Source organism: Gymnoscopelus microlampas (genome assembly GCF_963454915.1).
Source record: "Gymnoscopelus microlampas genome assembly, chromosome: 18".
NCBI lineage: Eukaryota > Metazoa > Chordata > Actinopteri > Myctophiformes > Myctophidae > Gymnoscopelus > Gymnoscopelus microlampas.
Genome location: NC_139955.1, coordinates 43,516,287 through 43,530,449, shown reverse-complemented (window position 1 = coordinate 43,530,449; position 14,163 = coordinate 43,516,287). Strand labels below are relative to the sequence as shown.

The window sequence follows — 14,163 nt, the reverse complement described above, 5'->3', positions numbered from 1 at the left end:
GATTTTTACGTTTACGTGGGGCACCTGTCTTATACCTTGAGAGCAAAACATTTGAGACATTTGATTCATTGTAAAAGGTTGTACTACCTTCAATTGATTCAAGTTGGTCATTGCATGCTTCGGCATGCAGTGCTCGGACTGTCGACCAAGGGACAGACCGAGCACTGTGGGCTCATTAAAGAAAGGGGATGATGGGGCTCCCCTTTTGCTTTGAGGAGCGATCCGCATCGTTCTTTGACAGGAGAAGTAATGAGTGGTTGTGTAATTGGCAATACTTTTATTCCACACACAGGCTGCACATTTTTTACACACAGTGGGACCACAGGACATTTTATCAATTGAACCTCGTTCACATTGTAAAGCGTCTCTTTTAGTCTCTTTGTCCCCGAGGAGCCGCCCGTGGCTCTGTCCATCGTGGCAAGGCAAGCGCCAGTCCTTTTCCTTAAGTGCAGCTAGGGAAAGGGCCCTACACCACACCAACCTAGTGGTAGTGGTGGGGCCAGCTGGGAGCCCGGTGAAACCGGGAGGGAAATGTCACCTACCCCTTTCCCACTAAGGGGTAGGTGACTCTGACGTCGCCCACTCCGAGCGAACCGGGCCTTCCCTCCCGGGAGCTGGAGCTGGTTCTGAAAATGAGCGGGATGCTCCCCGCCGGCGAACGGGGCCCTTGGCCCCACCCGTGGGCCTCTTTTGAGACTGATTATCAGCAGGTGGGGCGGAATGGTGTGATAATTTTTTTAATAATTTCGGACTAAATCATGAACCTCCCCTCCAAATCTGGTAACTTTAGCTCTTACGGTTTCTGAGATTTTTCTTTTTAGTTTTTTCACTTTTACATTAAAGTGGATGGGGGAAATTTAATGCACTAATAAATTAATATCAATTAAACTATTCAACCAATCTCTTAGCAAAATACAAGCGCACGATTCCCGTTCAAGACGGTCATTTTGATATATGGCACAACATTAGGGGATAAAAACTGTGGGAGGAGATGCGGTTCAAAAAAAGTGTATCTATAAATAAAGAAAGAAAGAGTATAGAGTACTGTAGTCTGGTTGCCCTGTTAGGGCAACCACACTAATAATAATAATAACTTAAATCACTTAAATCTAGTCGCTGCTTAATTTAAGGAGAGGGGTGTGTGTATGTGTGTGTGTGTGTGTGTGTGTGTGTGTGTGTGTGTGTGTGTGTGTGTGTGTGTGTGTGTGTGTGTGTGTGTGTGTGTGTGTCCCTCATGCTAAAATGAAACTTGAGTTTCTCTTCTAAAAAACAACAACATCCCGAATGACAGGCTAAACACCTTGCTAAACTAATGGCCTAAGTAATTTTTTTTTAAAGTTTTTCAGAAAAAATATAAAACTATATGATATTTCTTAATCATTTCACCCAAAACCTTTATAACAAATTCTGACTAAAGAAATCAACCCCCTCCCTCCCAGAACAATAGATGCGTCATGGGCTGCTGCTGCCCTAAGACATTGCTCATCATCCGTCGCGGACACACATCCAGTGAATCGACCCTCGCCCATACAAATGCAAATGTTTAGCTTTGCCTTCACGGGGCCATCACCTGTACACGCCTGGCAGGTACTCAGGGGTGAAAGTGGGTCGAAACGGGCCGATGGGCAGACCTGAATGTCGTACCTGTGAAGAGGGGCTTTCCTGTCCCAAAAGCCCATGTTATAACCTGCCATGATGTCCAACAATAAAACACTACATAAGTGTTAGTTTTCTTATGAAGTGCTTCTAAATCACTCCAGTGTGTTTGTGTCAATGTAATCCGTGTAGTTTGTGGTGTTTAATTACTCCTCCACGGAGAGAATCTCTTGAAACTTCAAGCCGCGGTGCCGTCAATATGTAACCGGAGAACTCGCCCCAAAACACGCTCGCCCCCATTTCTTTTCCTGGACCAGCGGTTCTTGTATTCCTGTATTTGTTTTACTGAGGATAAGGTTAGAAATAAGTTTACGGTTAGCCATATTATTAGTTTTACTGAGGTTACGTTTAGGAATAAGGTTAGGTTTAGGCATAGTTTAATGAGGTTACGTTTAGGAATACTATCAGGTGAATATCACCGGATTTCCCCTGCGGTGATTGTTTTGGGGCGAGAGTTTTGGTGTTCGTCTGTTAGTGGGCAACAGCGCATGCGTCCGCAATAATGCTATCAGGATCAGATTATTAGATATTATTATCAGATATTAGAAGTATATTGGGTACCAAATATACTTACCAAAGAAGTTTTACTCTGGGAAGGTTTTCAGACTCCTCCATTCATTGCACTGACCCAAGTTTATATATTTGTAGGCCAAAGATTTATATATTTGTAATGGTGTGTGTGTGTGTGTACACACACCGTATATCTAGGTGTGCCCTGGGATCTTTTTGCTATGCCAGGTGTGCCTTGGCACCAAAAAGGTTGACAAACACTGAGTTATGTAACATAAGAGATTTAAATAGGATTAAACCTGACACAAAATTGCCTATTTTGGCCTAGGTCACACTATAGGGAGATAGGCCATTATACTAAATGGGGAGGGAACAGCATGATCCTTTTCAATTACGATATAGGCGATTTTACCAGAGGTGGCCAGTGTCATGATCGAGGAGCTGACCTAGGCAAAAATTATTTTCCTCAAAAAATGACTTAGGCCATTAGTTTAGCTATTTAGATATTATTATTGTATTTTGAGCTATGTGCAATGATGCAACTGCAAGACAAATTATATTGCCTTTTGTTAGTCTATTGAATATTTGTTTTAAGATTTTTAAATTAATATATATATATATTTTTTCCTGCGCAGTTGAGAGGAGATCGCAAACTGCGCTTTCCTTTAACACCACAAATGCAGCCTTCATGTTTAGAATTGGCATCAAAGCCCTAATGATAATAAAAATTAGACTTTATTTACTAAATATGTGTTTTTTTAACACAGAACACTTGTTTAATCTGTAGGCTACAGCAGCCGATAACTAACGAGGCCTCCTATGTTTGACAATTAGGAAGAATGATGTCAGACTCAGCTCTCCTTCCCGATGCCAAATAATTGTAACAACACAATACGTTCAACAATTTGTAGCTATATGGTCTGGATATAAACTTTTATAACATCTTACGGAGCGTTCCGGTTACCTCAGCGAATACACGAATGCTCGCCCCAAAACAAGGTCGCCCCGGATCAAATCCGGTGACCTGAGAATGGTCGCTACCAGGTACTACTAAACGTAACCTCAGTAAAAAATGGGGGCGAGTGTGTTTTGGGGCGATCGGTACGGTTACCAGTACGGTCTCAGTCTCATCGCGCTGTCATTGTTTAACGACAGGGTACGGTGTATTCTGGAAATGCCATCAGCTCACGGAAGCCTTTCCCCTCGACAATGCTAATTGTAGGCATAATATCTTTGGCTACCATCTTGGCTGTCAAATCAGTGATCTTTTTTTGCCCGCCTTTCATCACTATGGCAAGTTTTCACAGTGAAATCTGCCGTTCTGCCTTCTTGGGTGGAGGCCAGGCTTTGGGGACCCGGTGTCTCGCTTTGATGTGATTTGATATCATTGATGTTTACAACGAGTGATACGCATACTTTGTGCTGCACGATTTGCATTGTGCTGTTTTATCGTCAATCTTGACTAAACCCTCCCACACCGCACTCTTATGTGAAGCTGCCATGCACAAGCAGGCTTTCAAGCATACACAAGCAGGACATAAACAAAACTAGTCAACGCGCACATGACCAGACCGGACATGCACTAGCGCAGCACACACACAGACACCGTTCCTCTCCCACTTGGAAAGCATTTTATCATTTTCACATTTTGAACTGTTTATTTTGGAAAACAGTAACGTTTATGTTAGAAATAAAATGAAACTTTTTGTCCCATCCCTAGTTTTGAGATGTATTGTATTTTATTACTACACAATTGTAAATACATAATTCTACAAATAAATAAGTACATCATTTTAGTTTTTTTAAATAACCGATCCCAATATGAACTAGTTGTGGAAGAAGTACAGAACATTTTTACTTAAGTAAAAGTCTCAATACCACAATGTAGAAATATTCTGTTACAAGTGAGAGTCAAAGTAACTAATAACTGAAGTTTTTAAATAAATGTAGTGGAGTAAAAGTACAATGTTTGCCTCTGAGATGTAGTGGAGTAAAAGTACAGAAAGTTTGAAATACTCAAGTAAAGTAAAAAAAAATACCTCAACATTTTACTTAAGTGCAGTACTTGAGTAAATGTACTTTACACCACTGATATGGACCCATAATAATAGTGATTATAAGTTTAGCAAATTTGTATAGTAGTTGTACGTTACTGTGTGGTTGTGGTTATGGGATTCTTAGATCTTGACAGTGTACCTCAGGTAGCTTGCATTAATGCATTTAATCCTTTTTCTGCTTGAAGTAATTGTTGTAAGCCCTTTGTATTGTTGCTGATATTACAGGTGTGGACGTATCTGAACCAAAATTAGGAGACAGCATGAAATTCAGCCTTCAATTCAACGAAAATGCACCTCCAAACCAAAACATCACATACCTGGTGAGTTAAGCTGTGTTATATAGACCTAGTGTACCTGTTACACTGTGCATGCATGCATGCATGCATGCACACACAGGATATGTGGTAACAAATGGACCCTGATATTTAAACACATTCATTCACCACTTCAGATCCTGAGCAGAGGTCAGATAGTGAAGGCTGATCGTTTTCAGAGACAAGAACAAACTGTGATAAAGCTGACGCTGGCCATTACCAAGGAGATGATCCCCTCATTCCGCATCGTAGCCTATTATTACACTGGAGTCAATGTGGTGTCAGATTCCATTTGGGTGGATGTGAAGGATACCTGTATGGGTTCGGTGAGGCATGCACGCACACACGCACGCACACATGCACGCACGGACGCACGCACGCACAATCTCTCTTCCTCCAGAGAGATATAATTTTCTCTATCTCTCCCTTTCACTTTAGTTGACTCTAGAATCAATAGGGAAAGAACCATCTTTCGGGCCCAGTAAGAGCTTTAGTCTTAAGGTCACAGGAGACCCAGGAGCCATGGTGGGACTGGTAGCGGTGGACAAAGGTGTCTACGTCCTCAACAACAAACATCGTCTCACCCAGAAAAAGGTATTGCGTGTGCGTCGTGGGAACTGGAAGGGGCTTCAACACTTCTAATTTGGAACATTGCTATCTCATCTTCAATGTTAATTATTTCTGAAAACTGGTTTCAACTTCACTACTGTAATTGTTAGTATGAGTGAAAACTATATTTTGGTGGTTTTAAAGAGGTGCATCGAAGATAAATCACCCTAGCAAATGCACTAATATCTGCAACAGACTGGTTAGTGGTTCGATATTACCACAACCTTTGTCACTGTGTACTGCAGTGGCATTTCAAATCCTGGGTTCACAGCCCTAAATTGATAAATTAAAATATATGTAAACTGGAATTTAAATTCAAGGCACATCACGCATGATCTCTATAGTCATGTGATCAAGACAGATCTGTTTGATTTTTCATATTCCATCCTGATTGGCTATGATTGACATCTAATGTTTGCAGGAGTGGCCAATTTTGAACAAAATGCCGCAAATCATGAACGCAGTGTCCGATTGCGGTGAAACTTTGCACGCACATTCGCACTAGGTTGAGGAACAAATGCCACCCTTTCAACATTGCCATTATAGCGCCACCAGGAGGCCTATTTTTGCAAAAGAAAAATATATATATTACTCCTACAAATGTTGTCCAAACATCACGCAAATCGTTACATATTATCTCTTTAGTCAAGTGATCAAGATGGATACGTCAAATTTTTGACATTCCAGTCTGATTGGTGAATTCCAAACATTCCTGTGCTCTGAGGAGCACTTTTTCTAGTCTAGTCATATGATCAGGACGGATCTGTCAGATTTGTCATATTCCATCCTGATTGGCGAAGATTGGCATCTAAAGTTTGCAGGAGTGGTTCGCTTTGTCCAAACCTCACCCAAATTGGTACACCTTATTTCTGTAGTCATGTGATCAAGCTGTATCTTTCAGATTTAAAAAAAAAATCCTTTTTCAGCTTGAAGTAATTGTTGTAAGCCCTTTGTATTGTTGCTGATATTACAGGTGTGGACGTATCTGAACCAAAATTAGGAGACAGCATAAAATTCAGCCTTCACCTTAACAGAGTTCACCTTAATTTCAGCCTTCACCTTAATACCCCAGTGGATCTGAGAAGACCCGTAGTATAACTGCTGCGTGTGCGCGCGGCTGCACTAACCAGGAGAGAAACGCAATTAAGAGCTGTTTAACTTGTGTGTGATGTTTTAAAGTAGACTGACCTGGGATCAGGCTTAGTGCAGCAGCGACATGAATGGCTGTGCATCTTGCGTGATGTTTTAGGCTGGTAGCTCAAAAAAGTTGATCTACGCAATGCATGCGCACCAGTGGTGGAAGAAGTACTCACATTTTTTACTTAAAGGGCTATTTCACTTTCAAAAAAACTTTTGGTCATTGTATCGTCTACTCAGGCTTTTGTGAGCCCCCCAGACCATTTTTAAGTTGCTTGATTCAGTATTTAGATATTTGATATTCATTTTATCAGACACGCCCCCTTCCTATACAAACCCATTATAACTTCAAACTCCATTTTTAACATGTTAGATTCATCAAAAACACCCGTCCTTGGTTCTGGTGACTCACCCTGCCCTCCTAATACGCGAGGGGTCGTGTTTTTTCGATACATTTTTTCATTTATTTTTAATATTTTTTGGGGAAAATGAAAATGAAATGAAATACAATAAAAGAATAATAATAATAAATGAAAAAAGTTGAGCTACCAGCCTAAAACATCACGCAAGATGCACAGCCATTCATGTCGCTCCTGCACTAAACCTGATCCCAGGTCAGTCTACTCTAAAACATCACACACAAGTTAAACAGCTCTTCATTGCGTTTCTCTCCTGATTAGTGCAGCTGCGCGCACACGCAGTAGGCATACTACTATTATGTGTAATACCACTGGGGTATTACACATAATGATAGACAGACCGAGTTCCGAGGTAATACTGACCAATTCAGACCCGCCCCGAGTGATTATGATAAAACACGGATCAGTACGGGTCTCGGGTCTTGTCGGGTATTTTCGGAATCGGGGGGCCCGTGAAGAGCTCTAATCTACAGCCCAATGTTTTTCATATCTGTTCTAGTGCTCCCATGAGGCAAATTTAACAAAATGTTATGTTTTGCTACTACTCCTACAGATTTTGTCCAAAACTCACACATATCTGTATACATTATCTCTGTAGTCATGTGATCAAGACTATATGTCAGATTTACCATATTCCATTCCAATAGGCTATGCTTGGCTTCCAAAGTTTGTGGGTTTGCCCGTTTTGCACAACATGCCACAAATCATGAACGCAGTGACTGATTGCTGGGAAACTTTGCACACACATTCCCACTAGGCCAAGGAAGAAACTCCAACCCACATTTTTCACATCGCCTCATGTTGGCGCTACAATAGCTCACCTCACATTTTGGCTTATAACTCCTGAACCGTAGGTCATACAATCAATATCTTTTCCCCCTGGATTTCTTGGATATGATGCAACATTATAGGCCATGTTTGATCCAGATTGTTTTCTTCAAAACTCACCTTTTGCTACTGCTACAGAATTTTCCAAAACTCTCACAAATTGGTACACTTTATCTATGGGGTCATGTGGTCAAGCTGTATGAGTCAGATATTTCAGGTCCCATTCCAATTGCCTATGACTGCTTTCCAAAGTTTGCGGGCCCTGGGTAGGCATCCCGGCCTGGCGGAGACCTGCTCCGAGGAGCACACTTTTTTAGTTTATACTAAATTGATTTGATTGTAGACCTCTTCATACTGTGTGTGTGTGTGTGTGTGTGTGTGTGTGTGTGTGTGTGTGTGTGTGTGTGTGTGTGTGTGTGTGTGTGTGTGTGTGTGTGTGTGTGTGTGTGTGTGTCGTTTGTCAGGTGTGGGACATGGTGGACACGTATGATACAGGCTGTACACCAGGTGGGGGAAAGGACAACATGGGTGTGTTCTTTGATGCCGGGATGTTGTTTGTGAGCAGCAGTATTGGGACGCCAGACAGGGAAGGTAATTACAATTTTTATTTTAGGCATTTAGCAGATGCTCTTATCCAGAGTGACTAGCGAGTCAGAATCAGGGTAAGCAGAGTAAGCATGAACACTAGTCAGCAAACAATAGGTTAATAAAGAGAACAATGTAGTACTTCAAAGAAACTAGGATACCAGGTAAACATCAGACCTAGTGTAACATCACCAAATAGGGACCGTCCACATGCAGGGCCAGATTGGAAACAGAGCCGTCTTGTATTTATTTTTATTATTCATATCTTATATTTGGGCATTTAGCCTTTATTGACAGCGATGTTTGAGAGAGACAAGAAATGTCTTTGGGGATGGGGGATACCAGCAAACACAGTACAAACACAATAAACAACAATGAACCAGCAACAGGAAGAACACTCGGACAGTCTTTTACAGACGGTACGTTTCTCACACTTTTAGAGCATACCTGCAGTCATAATGAGGACATATCTATCTTTAGATGCCAAAAAATATTTTTTTTTTAAAAGTGTATTTTTATATTGAAAGTCCCTAAAAGTAGAATTTTAGTTGTTTTACTTGTAAACGCAAGCGTACCGCATGATGACATAGATGGGCCCTTATGAATAAATATGAATCTTCATTTAATTCACCTGTTTGATTCCCATAGCTCCACTCACACCTGATTTTAATTAGGGAGACACTCTTGGGCCTGCTACATTCTTTATCTAACTCAAGATGACGGCCAGACGGTGCATTACTCATTTTAAACTTTAACAGTATACATTAAAATGTGCAGGCTATCTGAAAACAGAAATAAGCAATGCAGTACATAAAAGTGGCACAAAATTGCTCCCCTCTCTCTCTATGCCTGCCTCAGCTGCGCTGTACGCTCTGATCAGTGCAGTGTGTAGAGTCCAGAGATCACATAGTTAGGCTGGGGGCAATCTGGGAACCCATCGCCAACCGGAAAAACAGCGCCCTCTGCTGTTTTTTACTCTTTCACTTGGCTCTGGGGGGGGCTATACGGTGGACCCGTGCGCAAGGAAACCGGGGTTTTTGGTCTGCCTTCAGCGCTCCACTTCCGGTGGTGCGACTATGTTTTCATTCCCACTAACAATATTTCTCCACGGAACACTAACACCAATTCTCCCAAATAACATGGATCGTTTTGGTTATAAGCCCACTTGTTTCTATGATGAAAGAGCAATTTAAAATGTTACTAACTTTCCGTGGTCTTGTCGGCTTCGAGGATGCTATTGTTGAATGAGTTTCGGCTTGTTTCTAGTGGGGAAGGAACGGCACACACGTAAATCCCGCCCACTACATTTGATTGGGTAAAGCGCGGCCTGCTTCCTGATCTGAAAGCACGCCCACTTGTAGGCCAGTTACACGTTATGATGAACCCCCCTGACAGATTCAAACGCAGAGCAGAATCTGTTCTTGAGATATTAGCAAGGGGCAAGGCTTGGATATTTACGATGAGGCAAATACGGAAGCTTATGAATGGCCAGAGTGGCGCTGTTTTACCCTGCGCCGACCTGAAGTGTCAGAAAGAATTTATTTTAGCGCAAGTGAATGGGTTTTTGACAAACTTTAGACTAGATTTTCTTACCGTAATAAAAATTGTCATAAATTCTATATGCTTCCAGTCGCTAGTTTAAAGTCTCCTTTCAATCATCATGATATGCGTTTTGCTAAATTATGGTCCCATTTATTCTAAAATTGATGATAAAGTAGGCTATGCTCCAGGAGGGGCGGGATGATTTGATTGACAACCTACACAACCAATAGCATTCATTCCCCGCCCCCGCTCTTGATTGACAAGCTACCCAACCAATAGCATTTTTGGGGGTGTTTTCCGGTTCGCTGGTCACGTGTCTGGTCTCAACCAATAGCGTTTGAGTTCCGGCGTGGCCAACTGTATATATTAACGATGGAGGAATGCATGTTCCTGAACTATCGGCTTCATTTTCGTTCTGTAGAAAGCAGGGGAGTGGCTTTGTCCATTCTTTTTTACAGTCTATGGATATTAGGCTGGAGGGGATGGGACATAGATATAGAAACCTAGATACCTCATTGGCCTCTGCAGTTCGTTGGAGCAACCGGTATCGCGGCCGCCATTTTAGAGGATGCAAGCTACCATTCAAAGTGACTACTGGCCAATCACAGCGTGTTGACTACAGGCCAATCACAGCGTGTCTAACTGACTTTTGCTGCGCGGCTGCCTCTTACAAAAAGACCCGCCCCCACCTGCCTCTGATTGGCCTACCGAACGCCCCCTTCTGTGACACACGCGGAAGCTTGCCTTCTCTAAAATGGCGCCCGAGATACGAATGCCTCACAGCCGAAGGAGGCGTCTACCTTTATATGTCTATGGGATGGGACCGTCGGCTGACACTGTGATTGGTTAGACAGCTGGGGCACCGCTCAGGAAGCCTCGGGATGACAGGGGTGAGACACGAAGACCCTCGGGTAGGCAGGGTAGGGAGAACAGAGAGGAAGTGGCGAACAAGGGCTCTAGCATGGGTCATCACAGAGCAGAGGGCACATGGTGTTTGCTGAAGGAGGGAATAAATTAGGGGAGACATTTAGCCACGGCTCTGGTGTGGGTCACCATCCAGAAGCATCATCAGCAGAGGGCACAAGCTGGTTGTTAGGGTAGGAGGGGAATTCAGGGCACTCAAGAAACAGCCCACCTGGCAGGACCCCTGGTGTCGAAACTGCCGAGGGCACAGGGGATTTCTGCAAGCTGTCTTACCCTGGGGAACTGCCGTTGACATCACGATGAGACAACTGGCTGACTGCAGGGGCATCTTGGCATCGGAGAAGTCATCACACAGCTGGTGCAGGGACGGGGGCAACGGTTAGGATTAGCAAAGTTTAGCTAGCTCTGGCCAAACGCATACACACACTGGCCCTCATTTATCAACGCGGTGTAGACCAAATAATGGGCGTACGGCGAGATCACCGCACTTTTCGGCATTTATCAATATATCCTGACGTGGGCTTTATCCTACCGTAGGCTGAAATCTCACGTCTGGTCGAGACCAGTTGTTGACGTTGGCTGCACCCGTTTATTCCATTCTAGACCTGCAGAGCACCATTGTCTGACTGTCTGACAAGCATCTGGACACATAATCCACTCCTAAATGTGTATATCTACACTAATACATAATCGCTGTGAAAATATATCATTTTATAAAGTAATTTTAACAAACTGCTTTAACAGTCATTCAGATAAGATTGTAGATCTGTCTGTATTGAAAATAGCAGATCTACAAGCTCACAAGCCAGCATTGCATCGCGACGCGTTGTGAGCTTGTAGATCTGCTATTTTCAAAAATATACGAGCGCCGGGAGTCCCGCGGTCGGAGAGAGAGAGAGCGAGAGAGAGGGAGCGAGAGAGAGGCGTGTGCGTGTGCCGTGCGTGTGTGCGAGCCGAGGCGAGCAGGGCACACCGTTTCTTATTGGCTTTTCATGTCTTTGGTCGTATTCTGGTTCGTCTTCATGTCGTAAAATCGGGGCGTTTTGAGATTTTTTAAAGGGCGTGTTATTTAAATGACGCTCGTTTCAGCCGTGACATTTATCAAGGCTGGGACCAAGTGTAAGCTCGGATCAGCTGTGTAGGATGCGTTGATAAATGTGACTTCGACGTTGGTGTACGCCGAATATATGGAAAAATATACGGCGGTTTATACGCTGCGTTGATAAATGAGGGCCACTGTTTGGCAAGATTTGGTGTAGAGGGGAAAAAAGGAGTGGACATACAGTATACTACTACTATTACTACTACTACTACAGTAACAAAAGCTCAAACAAAAAAGTATCATGAAGTTGCATTCTTTTATACTTGTCAGTTTATTTTTTTATTTTTTTCCCCCCAGAACTAAAGTGTCCAGTCAACGCAAGGAGGAGGCGAGCCTCAACCATACTAGAAGTTAGGTCAACCATAGGTAAGATTGATAGGTCTAATTACGGATAAATCACACGTTCTGAATGTAGCCTACTTGCCCCAGTCTCTGTGCAGCAGGTTTTGCTGCACATGTTTGAAGCTCAATATACCAAGCATTTGACATGGTAGCCAGTAAGCTTTGTCTGTTGAAACCATTTTTTTTTTTTTTAAATAGTTGTAGTTTTAAAGGTGACATACACCTCATCCTTCTGTGTTATTTCAAGTCTTTTCTAACCACCCTTCTCCCTCCCAGCGAGTCAGTACAATGACACACTGGACCGTCAGTGTTGTGTGGATGGGATGACAGAGACGCCACTCTCATATGACTGCCAGCGCCGCAGCGAGTACATTGTAGACAGTACTGCAGCCTGCATTGAAGCCTTCATACGCTGCTGTACAGAGCTGGCCAGCCAGCGAGACGACATGAAGCAAGGCTTCCTCCACCTGGCTCGCAGTAAGAGACGGCGGATAAAAAGTCAGGAACGATGACAATTTTTAATGCATGCTCCACATGATTATGCAATATATTGCATAATCAGGTGGAGTATGCATTAAAAATGTTCATCACATTGTACCCTTTTGTGCCCATATGGAGATCTCTTTATCTGTCTGTCTGCCTGTGTCCCTATTAAGTCCACATATGGAGATCTCTGTATCTGTCTGTCCTTGTCCCTTTTAACATCCCTGATTTCATGCCCATATATGTACGTATCAGTCGGATCGGCGGTTCTGGTCGCATTTGTTGTAAGATATCATCCGTTAAGACTTATACATACAGTACGACGGCAGACATTTATTTTAATTGATGACAATGCAACAGACTGCCTGTGTGCAATACTTCTGTAGCCAGCATGAGTAATTAACAACTCACCTGTCGCTACGGCGGTCAAAACAGAACGCGCTTCCAAAGTGTGTAGCCTACCCTACTCTGTGTATAGGTCACAAGGATCTCATATCGTAAATAGGAAGTTTTGGCCGAATCATGCGTTTAATTCTATGTTCGCTGTTTTGTTTACATTTGAAAAGCATTCACACACACACACACACACATTTCAGGGGGCAGCACCATGGGTCCCCATTGGCCCCCTGGCCATGTGCCTATTTTGCACGTGCATTAATCCGTAATTGGTTAGGCCTGCTTCAGTGACAAAATGATGTGTGACATGTCACTCAACCAAAATAAGACTTTCAACCAAAGCATAAATCAAGCTTTTAAAAGTATAAAAGAGCAGCGAGGTAGAGGATATAAGGAAACGATTAGAGAGATTGTGGTAGAAAGGAAAAAGAGAGGACAAGAGAGACAGGTAAGTTCATCTAATCTATTTTCTTTCCTATATTACAACTTAGGTGAGGAGGAGGATGATAATGGAGATGATGAGCACAGTAATAACATTGGAATACGTAGTCAATTTCGTGAGAGCTGGCTATGGCAAGTTATCCAACTGCCAACTAGCTGTTCAAAAGAAGGCTGGTGAGTCAAAATACACCTGCACACCGACACAGACACACTGTAAATTTTACACAATAGTGTGAACAATCAAATAAGCCAAAGGCTTCAGTTCTAATAAGTGATCACATTGGGAGAAACCACACAAAACCACACAGTGAAGCAAGAAATCCAAAGTCAATGTTATTTTATTTAACTTAACACTAATAAAAGCAGAGCAGTGGAATATGGGGCAAGGCCGTAGGAGGGATGCATCAATCAAAGGGGGGGGGGGGCTTTCAGAGCCGTCCAGGGTTAAAAGCCATTAAAAGAACTGTAAGAGTCAGTCATTAGTGCCACAGATCCCAGCATTAACATCCAGATAAAATCAGAGTAACGTTCACTTGTGTCTAGTGTGCATGGGGATCTACTTCCCTTTCCTAGGAGGGCCCGGCTGGTTCCTTCCAACCTCTTCCAGGTCCTCCTCCTCTGCCCTTGCTGGAGGTCTGTGCGTCTCTGCATCTGGGAGAATCTGGTCTCATTTTGCAACAGTGGCTCTTAAATAGGGAGAGCCTTCCAGCCCAGCACCAATAGGGCACAGCAGTGGCGGACATTTTCTGGTTCCACTCAGAAAAAGCCAATGAATTTTTGGAGATTTCCAAGAATATTGATATAAATTATTTTAAGCC

At 43.0% G+C, this 14,163-nt stretch overlaps 1 protein-coding gene across 1 annotated transcript in view; it reads left to right on the top strand.

Moving 5' to 3' along the window:
• The window catches only part of LOC311034073 (complement C3-like), a gene marked incomplete at its 3' end in the record, with an annotated part of 71,828 nt that overhangs the window by 22,252 nt on the left and 35,413 nt on the right, over positions 1-14,163 (top strand). The window contains exons 15-22 of the mRNA XM_084041813.1: positions 564-723; positions 4,449-4,543; positions 4,675-4,863; positions 4,976-5,131; positions 7,995-8,121; positions 11,981-12,049; positions 12,302-12,523; positions 13,919-14,009. Of these exons, the coding sequence (XP_083897939.1) occupies positions 564-723; positions 4,449-4,543; positions 4,675-4,863; positions 4,976-5,131; positions 7,995-8,121; positions 11,981-12,049; positions 12,302-12,523; positions 13,919-14,009 (1,109 nt within the window). The remainder of the gene's footprint in view (positions 1-563; positions 724-4,448; positions 4,544-4,674; positions 4,864-4,975; positions 5,132-7,994; positions 8,122-11,980; positions 12,050-12,301; positions 12,524-13,918; positions 14,010-14,163) is intronic.